Raw genomic sequence first — 12,418 nt, forward strand, 5'->3', positions numbered from 1 at the left:
GGCTAGTTTAAAAAATATGCGTCAACTGTACAATACTTCCGAAATTATAAAATACGTTTAAAACAGTTACCAAGACTCCGCTCATTTTATCTAGTGAAGTTTATGTCTCGTACCAGTATTTCGGCTAAGTTGTGACATAAATATAGTAACAGAACGTTTATACGTTCGTGAGTTTACGTTTTTCCCGAGTACATTTTAGATTGTCTCCTTCTATAATTACTCAGACTTTTACACGCCTAGGCTTAAATTATTATATGTTTAGAAATAAAAGTAACTTTTCATGTTATAAAATATGTTTATTTTGCGATTTAAAATGTTCACTGCGGACTATAAAAGTTACGTTTTTCACAATGTTTTTAGGCTTACTATCGTTGTTACGTGACGTAAATAGCGGGATGGATTAGATTTTTGAGACGTAATTCGCGTGAAAGTATTGTATTGGATTAAATGGGAACCAAACAGGACCTGAAGAATATAGTGCAAATAACGGGAAAACGTAAATAAGGGGTTTCACTGTATTTAGTCGTGTTGGCGTTACAGCAACCTTGTATTTCATTGGCTACTGAGCGTGTCGGTCCTGCCTTGTGCGCCGTGGACTGAGACTCCAGCTTTAAGCAACAACAGTACTTACGCTTGCAGGTGCCTGGCAACGAGTGCGAACTGCAGTTCTTTTCATCGGAATTGTCGTGACAATCGTCCTCCCCGTCGCACTTCCAACGGTTTGCTATGCAGCGACCGTTATCGCAGTGGAACTGGCCGAACGGGCAAGACACGTGCGCTGTCAAGAAACACAACGTGCATTACACTCACGCGCAGATAAACCAAGCACATCAATGATTACAACTTGTTACATTTCAGATTGGCCCGGCAACGCAACCCACAATAGTAATAAGTTCATGATACACTTGAAAAAAAACTTGATAATGTTAATAATTCATCTTAACTTTTCACCAAAGTTAAGATAAATTATTCATTAAATGGAGCAGGTTTTTGTTTCTACTATAATGTTAAAATAAAAGGATTTTAAAAAATCTTTAGTTATATAATTAATTTTTTTTTAAACAAAATGCCGATCACAACTTACCGACAAGGTTCAGATGATTTCCCACATAAATTCAATATACTGTTTGTCACTCGATTACAAAAAAAAATTGAAATCAATTAGTTACATTTTTAACTCCGCTACATTGTTCCCAGGAATTTTCCCATCCTCCTGGTCCGACACCGACGACTGGGGTCTTAACTTCTAGTTATGAAAAGTCCAAAAAGATATTATAAAAAAAAAGTTAAAAACTTAGCCTGGCCCAACCAGCAGGCGTTAAATTATTCCGTCACTCCATTCATTTAAAATTTGGCAAATTGTCGATGACGCGACCACACGCGATGATAATCAAGCGACAACTAACTGTTCAACACAGCTGCCTTCCCTTACAAAGGTGGTAACAAAGGGAAAACAACCCCATGTTCCAGCCAACCCATCACAAAATGCATGACCATTTCTGTAAAAATATGAGCAAACATTAGTTCCATGAAAGTCTGGAAATCCACATCATCCCACAACAACTTGTTGGCGCCAGGAAATAAGTATGTAAAACTGCCATGTTTGTGCCGAATGGCAATACTATCTCGATTGCCACTGTAGTATAAAAATAAACATTAACTTAAAACATTAAAATAATTCTTTTCTAAGTTAATCTGCTGTGTTACCAATCTATGGCATCCAGCATGCCATTACAAAATGGTGTCTCTTTCAGAGTTTTGAAACATAAATAGCAGAAGAATCGTTTTATGTTTTTCGGGCAGTGAAATCATGTAAAATTAAACGCACTGTTGGACAACTGCGCAAATGTAAATATGAGATTACGCTGTGAAATATCTGCCCAATAATGGTACGTAATTTTATGCTTGTTGCACATATCAAATATGTATCTATCATGTTATAAAAATAGTCGAGTCTCGTATTGAACTCAACTTTCGAGTCAAGATGAGTTTTAACTTCTCACTTGACTTGGCTAGTATTTTTGAGTGTTCCATTCCTATTTAAAACATACATAACCACCCAACCAGTCTCATCAGTAGCCTACTTGGCATAACCAGTAGGAGTTAAAAATCCAAAATAATTATAAAAAAAACTACTACTACTACATTAATACATTATTTCCACTCACAGCAATTCCTCTCGTCACTTCCATCGGCGCAGTCGTGGTCGAAGTCGCACTTCCAGTAGGGCGGGATGCACTTGCCGTCGCTCTCGCACTGGAACATGGCCGGCGGGCAAGACACTTGCTTGCAGCTCGCTTCGTCAGAGCTGTCCCCGCAGTCGTCGTCATCGTCGCACCGCCAAGAAACGGGAATGCACAGGCCGTTCGTGCACCGGAACTGTTCGCTAGAGCAGGTGTTCGAGTCTGTGATACGGAAAAAAGAAGGAAAAAAAAACTGGTAAATTTGAGCGCAACAGTGGATTCCGATAAAACGGAAATAACACAGCAAAATACGCCAATATAACATATAACGCAGAAATGCAAGTTACTACACCATTTAGCACCGAAATGTAACTAAAAACATCAATCAATCAGCAATTTGATAAAACTCGACTCATGTAACATGAATTTTGTACCATAATGTATGGCCTAAATTTATTTCAAAGAAATTAATATTATTATATTATATTTATCTTGCATCTCTTACATAAGTAACAAGTTTTTACATTAATTACTGCACATGTTTCAAACACTCAAAAATTTGGTGATTTATTTTTTAATTTTCTGAGTAGTTCTGTTCTAGACATGCTTATTACTATTAATAATAATCAAAATAAAGACTAATTTGGTGATAAAAGTATTGTTTTAAAAATGAAATTACCCTAAAAATAAAACCATAAAATCTTGTCCCTAGCAAGAGCATAAAATAATCTGCACGTCATTGTCAACACTAGTGGAGCTTCAATGCTGATGGCTATCACAGTGAAAGGTATTCAACCCGGTATTCTATGATTCGGCGCATTCTGTATTCCACCACCCATCAAATCATGAGCTTCAGGTGTTTTGGATTAATTCTGGCTGTTCACCTAGGTTGCCAGGTTGCATTACTGCACTGCCTGCATTTTTAAATGACTCAGAGTTTATCACTACCTCCGATCTTCATTTCTGTACCATTTTTTCAGATTTACGGAGGGTTACGAGGAGGGGACCAAAAAATAACCAGAATAGTTATTTTGCACACTGTATACTTTTAGCACAGTTTTCACAGCTAGCTGTTGTAGGTCCTCTCCTGAGTCAGTCTACCAGGTTACAAAAAGGATGAGCAGAAGTTTGGCGTGGAAACGTCTGCTTTGGGGATTTCCGGCAAGTGGTTCCTGCATCATGACAACGCTCCCACGCACACGGCTCTCAGTGTTCGCCCGTTTTCGGCCTCAACGAAGACGACTACCTTGATCCACGTGCCCTATTCACCAGAATTGACTCCCTCAGATTTCTTCCCTAGGATGAAAAGAGAATATTAAGTAAAGCGTTTTGTCAATGTCAACGACCTAAAATGCAATGTCACGATGGCATTAGCAGGTAACAATGAGGAGAAATTTGAAAGATACTTAGAACAATGGAATCAATGTCTGGACACAGGCATTAATGCTGAAAAATGTTGTATTTGAAAGAAAATAAAGTACATGCTTTTTATAAAGAAATTCTGGTTATTTTTGAGTACCCCCTCGTACATTTCACATTTTAAAACCTGGTTCCCCCCCACCCCTTTAAAACTATGCTGACTTTCAATAATCCGGCAAAATCGTAAATCCGGTATGGTTTTGGTCCCAAATGTATCGGATAAAGGACCTCTCACTGTATTGTTAATCTGCAAACTAGTACATAACTTTTGTTAGATAAAAAATCATAACTAGAAACTAACAAAATGATTTATTTTACTATTTGCTAACTACTTCATTCTTCGTCAAAAAAATTTAACAGCAGAAAAAGTTTTTAAGTTTTTTTTAAATTCTTTCACTTTTAAAGGCTAGTCTTTACAAAATTGCTGAACTAATTAAAAATAAATAAATATTGAACTTATTTTTGCTTAGATAGTGTTGACTAGTGGAAATTAATTCTGTATAAAGTTTTGTGCACAAATGCTCCAACCATGCGAAACAAAAAAAAATACAAATGTACATTATACAGCAGTTATTCCATTTGACTAACCATAAATCAATGAAGATAAAAAAATACATGAAAAAATTTAGTATTGAAAATAATATAAAAATCAAATGCGAGAATATAGGACAGAAAAGAATAAAAAAAATGTAAAACTCTAGGATTGAAAAGCATATTATAGAAGTAACATGAAAGATATAACAAAAAAAAAATCCTTGAAAACAAACAAAAGTACCCAATACATAATATTTCTCACCTGATGGGCAGGTGCCATTTGCAAATGCAGGTTTGTTGTCGGCACAAATACACTTGCCATCTTTGTACGTCATGCCGTCGGGACACTGACACACAAATTTGTTCTTTGGGAGGCCAAGGCATAAGTGTGAACATTGTGTTTTGTTTTTGCTGCAAGCGTTCTCACCTTCCTGAATGCTATGAGCATATACCTACATTGGAAAAAAATTTTGTGACAAAACATTAAAGTTATCATGAACCCATTCTTAACCATACCTTAACAAAAAATAAAATTAAAAAAAAAAAAAAACTTTAAAAATATTTACACAGGATAGAATATTTAATATACTACTCAACAAATGTGCAAATCGATGGAAAATTATTTTTAATAATTCTTTTTAACTATATTGTGTACATGTATATGCAGAAGCAAAATAAAATAGTAGTAACAAAAGATTCCATTATATTAACATTAATATTATCATTCATTTTTACTTATTAACCCTTCTATAAAATTAACTAAATTATAAAATACACTTTTTTGAGACTTTTTGTAAATTAATAAGTTTTTAATAGATACTAACGGATTTAATAGTCTACTTGGTGCAGAAATTATGTTTTCTTTAATCCTACCCCTTATTTTTTCCTCCCCTGGCTGCAATGGTTCATTTGAAAAAAAAAAATTGTTCCAGCCAAAAAATTTTGATAAAAATTCTACAATTTACAAACAATTTGAACGGAATCGATGGTGTGCCCACTACGGGAAATATGAGTTTTTTTTTGTCCTTCAACCCTGTGTTTTCCACCCCTTGAAGTTATAGTTGGTTGTATCAAAACTGTAGCTAAACAAAAGATTTTTGGTATTACTCCTATGAGTTATAATACATTCAAACGGATGAAATATTTTTCATATTATTCGAGTTGAAGATGGTTTTGGGGTACACAAACCATGAAACGAAAAACTATATAAAAATTTTCTGGAAATTGCATCGAGGTAACAGCTGCAATAGGTAGTATTTCTTCGAAATCCACCCAAAATACAACCCAGACAAAATTTCCTTTCCAAGATTATAACTTCAAACTGGAAAATTCAAAATTCAAACTTTGGCTTGAAAAAATATCTGTACTTAACAAACCCTTTCCCTTGCAGATTGTTATATTGTTATGACGATACTAGAGGTGGAGCAACGAGGCTGGCGAGCCAGCCTGTGCACCTGCCTGTTGTTGGAGCATGATCCATTACAGCTACACACCTAATCCGATTAGCAGGGGTGCCTCGCCACCCTCCTTCCTCCTTACCCAAGGTTTTTCCATTGAGCCCAGAGAATTCTCTGCTGCTCTCGAGGTTTCAGGACGTTTCCAGGGCCCAATCTGCGAGAAGTGGCGTTAACTAGGACATCGCTGTTCTCGGAGCTTCAAGTGGTAAGTCGGGGATTCTGAATGACGTGACACTTCACAGGGCTACAAGAACGTCCCGGGTCGGCGCGTGGCAGGTATTTAAGAAAGAGGCTGGCCTGCAGCGGATAGTACGGGAGTGAGAGAGGCTGGTGGCGACGTGTGTTCGTGTGCACATGCGTGCGGGTGTGAGTGTGGGTGCGTGTGCGTGAGTGTGTGTGCGAGGCTGACTATGATACCGGCAGATCCTCGGAGTGACCTGGGAGGGCAGTAAAGTGAAGGTGGTGAATGATTGCTTTGGTGAGTGATAGCAGATGGTGAGCGGCAGACTTCGTGAGCGAAGATTGGTGCATCGGGGACTGAAGCATATGGGTATTGTATGTGCGGCGGAAAAGTGAGAAGTGCGAGGCAGTGTGTCGGGAAAGAGGTGCACGGTAAGAGATGAGCGGTAGAGAGAGCCACTGTCGACTCTGATCTCCAGTGGGGAGAGTAAATAGTGGATTAATGAAAAAGTTATTAATTTGTGGACAGACAGCTAAATTGTTGTTAACGATTAGTGTAAATATGTAGGGGCCATAAAAATTAGCATCTTGCTATAGATGCTACTATTTTGCTAATTTACATTTTCAATAATCTATTTTTTTTGTTATATATAACATAAATTCTATTTTAACTAATGTTTTAACTAAATTCTTTTTTTCAGCTTAATCACTATCATATTATATTTGTACCTTGCAGTTTATCTTGAAGAAATGTGCATTAATAATTATATATTTTAAATTAAGATTTATCACATAATAAATATCAGTACAACAGTTAATATATGAACAAAAAAACATCCACCAGTTGAATTTCTCATATCACAAACAAAGGGTATAACTTAACAGGCAGCACTATCTTGCACTTTGCTATCGTGGGAGTGTTAAGTTAACCACAACAGTACTACAGGTGCTTGGTGTTCCCACAAATGTTACACTTGAACCATGCGGAGATTTTCTGATTTTTATAAACAGCAAGCTTCGTGACGCATTCAAGTTACATGCATCTGCGATAACATCAAAATACAAGCCCAATCCAATTACTGCAGTTGATTTGTTAATTACCGTATATACTCGTGTATAGCGCGCCCTTTTTTTCCCCTCAAGTAAAGGAAAAAAATAAGGATGCGCGCTATACACGGAAAAAAAAAAGTTTGGGCGTGCGCGCTATACAGGGAAAAAAAAAAGTTTGGGGGGGGGGAGGCGGGGAGGAGTGGAAGTCGTTAACTGCGGGGTGACGGGTGACGTTTCTGGCCAGCCCCCCACACATACGCACAAGCAACAAGGCCTCTCTTTCACACACACACGCACACAACCTGGTCTCTCTCTCTCTCACACACACACACACACACACACACACACACACACACACACACACACACACACACGTGCGCGCGCAAGCTCGCAGGTCTCTTGTTTATTTTTAGACCTCCCCCTCTACAGCTAGTAAAATAAAAGAGAGAGAGAGAGAGAATGTTGACACCAGTCCACCCTCCCACTTCCTTCGCTTCGACGCAACTGCTACCTGTGAGTCATCTAGTCCGTGTCACATTCCTGCCTGCCTCCCTTCCTCTCGTCCACGTACCAGTTGTGACGATACAGCGTTTCATTATCTTCCGTCTACACAGCAGAGTTTAAGTATTTTCCTGACATCAATTTAAATAATCAGGTACCACAAAATGTTAGTAAAATTTATTTATGGGAAAAAAAATTTCAATTTTTTTTTCTTTGGAATTTGTTGCAAAAATCGTGGTGCGCGCTATACACGAGGGCGCGCTATACACGAGTAAATACGGTATTATGTATTAAATTAAAACTGCAACATGATTGCCAGCCATTTTGCATAATGATTTTTTTTTAAATTAAGCAATTTATTTTTGTGGTTTTAAACTAGAATAGCATGGAAAGTAAACACATAACTGAAAGAAAAATTTATTTGTAGACATTTGTGTGTATGAATATTTAGTTTTCACACATATAATACGTAAACTTGTTTTAAGAATGCTAATTTCAAAATTACAGATGCTAATTTATAAAATAAAAGATGTGAATTTTGAAAAAATATTTCAACCCTTTAATATTAGGTATTAAATAAAATTGTATTTAATTAATTAGGCTATCCTTTCCGGACATATTTTTCCACTCGTAACAATACATTAACATTACAAGCTATTTTAAATAACCAATTAAACAAAGCAGAGGTCTGAAAAGTTCAAAACAAAAGGACCTTTTAAAATAAAACTTTTTTTTATGCAGATTTCAATTAAATATTTTTTATGTCAAATCACAAACATAACTTCCCCAAACACTGAATACAAAATTATAGTATCACTGTAACTACAAAGAAATTATATTACCTATTTTATAAGCACATAACACAACTGGATATTAATTGAAAAACACTATCATCATAATTTTCGGAATTTGATTTGGAAAGTTGTGAAATTTTTATACCAAATTAAAAAATAAAAGTTATTTTGGTGATAATTGTAAAAAACAAATATTTGTTTATTTTTGCACTGTCTTACAATTAGTATTAATTAAAAAACATTCAGAGTAAGCCACATTAGATGAATCATTTATTTATTTACAGTATATTGCACATATAGCCACAGTAAATAAAAGTGAGTCACTACATCATAAAAACACATACCTTCAGATCCATTAGGCCATATATCTGCGTCAACACAGATTGAATGCCCGTTCCGTGATCCTTGTCTCCCACGAAGATGCTCTTCCGTTCCCAATCGTCCCAGTACATTAGATCTTTAAAAACTGCCACGGAAAACGGGTGTTTTACAGCCGGCTGAGAAACAGATGAGAAACATCAGGATACAATATCACCTTTAATCTTCAGGTTTAGTAACACTGTATAAAAACTAGCGACGTTAAAGTCAATTTCTCGAATCTCACGATTACGAAAATGCTGATTAATGGAAAACTTTGATACCTGATTTCATTGCAAATTTTACACTTTAAAATAGAAATTCTAATACTGATTTTCCAGGTAGGCAAAAAACATTTTTAGTAGTAATTTAAATTGTATATTGTTTATTATTTGTGGAATTCATGTAGCAGTTAAAATACTTTAAAACTGTCTTATGCAATGGCAATCACAAATTTATTTCATCTGATAACAATTGCCATAATGTAAAGTGAAAAGTAGAAATACTGGAAATATTGTTAATAGGCAAGTAATGTAAATCTGTAGAAGTATGCTCAAAATTTATGGTACAACTAGCAAATGCACCTGGCATGCATTGCAATGCCTCAATTAATTTTTTTTTTGTAATTTTTTTCTGTACTCGGTACACACACAAAAACGTGTGTGTGTGTCTGTGTGTGTGTCACTCTATAACAATGAAAACATTAAAAATCTATGTTTCTACCTGTATCTAAATTTTTACCCTTTTTTTTTTTTACTTGACACAAGTGTGCCGTAGGTGTATAAAAACATTTCAATGAAACATTTTGTCCAAATTTCAAAGCAATCTGTGAAAAACTTTAGGATATTTAAGATTTTTAACAAATGAAAATTTATATTGTTATTCATAGAGATTAAATTGATTAAAAGAACTGATATCTCAGTCAATAATATTATATTTTCCACCACTTTTTAACATTTTTTCAAACAAAATGTTTTTTATCTCAAGTACTCTTTGATAAACAGAAGTGAATACAGTCAAACTACAATAAAACAAACCTGAAGGGACCATATTTTTGTCACTTTGCAATAACGAGGTTTGTATTAACTATACTATTACAAAATTTAATCACAATTTTTATATAATTACTAAATCAAATTAAAATAATATTAATTAATATTTTTCTAGTTTAGTACATGCATAACACACCTAAAAAAATTGAATATGCTCCAAGAAAACTAGCACATGTACTTTTTTTTATAAATTATAATACTGTATACAATTTTAGGATAGGTACACCTGTAGCTTAAAAAAATATTTGGTACTGTTAAACTTTTTTAAAGGATTTAAGACTTAAGGATAAACCATAGATTTAGAAATTACCTACAAAAAAAAATTAACATCATTTTGGAAAAATAAAATTTCTAAACTTTTTCCCCCGACCTACACGGAACCAAAGCAATGGTATCAGTATTATTGTTTTAACTTCACTTTTTTTTTCTTTATATTGTTTTGAGATATTTGTACTAACCATAATTGACTTCATGCAATTGTTTACCTATGGAACAAAAACTATACTTTTGTATTAAACAAATTACATAGGAATGTAACTCATACTTAATTTCTAGGAACTGTGAAAACACTTTTTTTATGGATGAGATTTTTATATTAACAGGGTTTTTATTAATGAGGTTTTACTGTAGCATTTGTTTTCTCTTTATTTTTCCAAAACGAGAATCACTTATTTTTTTACAGCCAACTCCTTCCTCCAGCTTTCGATTCCAATGAAGAACAAACTTAAATGCAAACCCACACTGTTGGTGATGATTTTGGTGAATTTGGTGCCATCTAGAGAGGCCGATGCAATGTAGTCTAACTTCGCGTCCACCCAGTAGATGCGCTGGGCGATGTAGTCTATGGTTATGCCGTTTGGCCAATCCACATCCGGCTTTGTGAAGAGCGGTTTCATGTCCGAACCGTCCAGGTTAGCTCGGTTCAGGGAAGCCTTCGCTGGCGCCCAGTCTGTCCAGAACAGGTACCTACATAAACAGAAAGATGACGACTGCACTGAACACCAGTTTTGTGAAGCAGCCAAAATTTTTGACATGAATTAAAAAAAAATTTACTGCAGTGTGGGTGTCACTGCTTTAACATGGAGAAAGTAGTATTATTTACTGTTTACACAGTCATAAAAATATACCACAATTTGACTGTTATGCACATTTTTTTAAAAAGCTTTTTATTACTAGGGGCAAGATTTTACAGTGTATTGCGATAAAACCGAAATAACACTGGAAAGCATACCAATACATCACATAACATTGAAATGTAAGTTAATGAACTATTCATGACCCAAATGCTAATCATGAATCAATCAAATCTTTAATGTAACTATAATCTCAATGATATTATTGTTTAAAACTCAATTTAGTTTACTGAATGTCATTCAACAACCATGAAATTTGAAAAAAGAAAAATTTGAAATGGATAGAACAAAAATTTAACTTAATTTGGTCTAATTTCTTAATAACTCATTTGTAGGGGCTGGAAAAAATTAGCATCTTGCTATAGATGCTATTTTCTTGCTAATTTAACAAATAATTGTTTTTTTTCTTCTGCTAAATTAGTTTAAAATGTCATTCACTTGTAAAAATATCCTTCATAAAATGTGACATTAATGCTACATATTTTTTGATAGTTTTTAAAATCGTTGTACAAAATGTATCTTCTTACACTTCGAAAGTATACCCTTCGTGTATTTACCTGACTCACCTTACATTCATACTTTGTCTAGAATGTAGGTGCATGTATAATTATTAATTAACTTAATTAATTAAATTTATGTTAGCCACTTAAGACTTATTAGAAATTAAGTTAAGACAAAAAAAACTCATCCATCTTTGCTGCAGATTTTCTAATCTCGCAGACAATAGGTGCATGCTAATAAGATGAAAGCAAAACAGGCTGCACTTTCTTGCATTTTATTTTAGCGGAAGTGTGAAGTAAACCAAAGCAATAGTTCAGATACTTGGTTCCCCCAAATGTTTATTCTACCCATTTGGTGAGTTCTGGTTATCCTTGAGTTCTGGTTATCCTTCTGTACCCTAGTTTTTGTAACCATACTTTGTGATATTACTAAGTCTCTGAGATGCAGCCAAGTTACATGCATTCTGAGATAACTCCAAAATATAATCCAACACAATTAATCCAGTCGATTTTTGAATTATGAATTGCTACGAATTAAACCTGTGTTTTTATGTTTTTATAGCATGTCGCACTACCAATTTTTTTAAAGTAAAATAAGAATTCACATTATTTTTGCAGTTTAAATCTAGGAAGGCACGAAAAAAAATTGGGTTTTTGTTTTACAAAAGTGATCTAGAAGGTAATTTGTAGGCATTTGTATATGTGACTATTTAATTTTTAAACATTTAGAATGAAAAATATTACATTTGAAATAAGTTTTATTTATAATGCTAACTTCACAATAATAGATGCAATTTATAAAATAATAGATGCTAATTTAAAAAAAAAATAGATACTAATTTTTCCAGCCCCTACTCACACATTCTACACACTATTAAAAATTACTTTATTTTTAAAAATGCAGCAATTCCACTGTAAAAATTACACTTTTTGTGAAATTGTTTTAAGAAACATTTTAGTGTTATTACATGCTGGATAATGCACAATTTTTTTTTGTACCCACCCCATCATCGGATGGACGGCGATGCCTCTTGGTTTCTGCAGCTGGGGGGCCCTCAGGACGGTGCGGCGCAGACGCCCCTCGTGGTCGATGTCCGTGCGGATCAGCTCGATCTTGGCACGGATGCCGTCGACGAAGTACAGGTGGTGGGACACCCAGTCCAGGGCCAGGCCCTCGATGGACATGACGTCCGTCTTCACCAGCGTCTCGGGCTCCCGGCCGTCCGACAGGCACTGCCGCTGCGGGCGGGCAACACGG

At 35.0% G+C, this 12,418-nt stretch overlaps 1 protein-coding gene across 1 annotated transcript in view; it reads right to left on the reverse strand.

Annotated features, from left to right (window-relative positions):
- The window catches only part of LOC134528287 (sortilin-related receptor-like), a 121,888-nt gene that overhangs the window by 62,177 nt on the left and 47,293 nt on the right, over positions 1–12,418 (reverse strand). The window contains exons 12-17 of the mRNA XM_063361782.1: positions 12,164–12,399; positions 10,268–10,493; positions 8,463–8,615; positions 4,399–4,588; positions 2,169–2,405; positions 632–778 (exon numbers count right to left, since the gene is read on the reverse strand). Of these exons, the coding sequence (XP_063217852.1) occupies positions 632–778; positions 2,169–2,405; positions 4,399–4,588; positions 8,463–8,615; positions 10,268–10,493; positions 12,164–12,399 (1,189 nt within the window). The remainder of the gene's footprint in view (positions 1–631; positions 779–2,168; positions 2,406–4,398; positions 4,589–8,462; positions 8,616–10,267; positions 10,494–12,163; positions 12,400–12,418) is intronic.

Source organism: Bacillus rossius, chromosome 1, assembly GCF_032445375.1.
Source record: "Bacillus rossius redtenbacheri isolate Brsri chromosome 1, Brsri_v3, whole genome shotgun sequence".
Classification (NCBI taxonomy): domain Eukaryota; kingdom Metazoa; phylum Arthropoda; class Insecta; order Phasmatodea; family Bacillidae; genus Bacillus; species Bacillus rossius.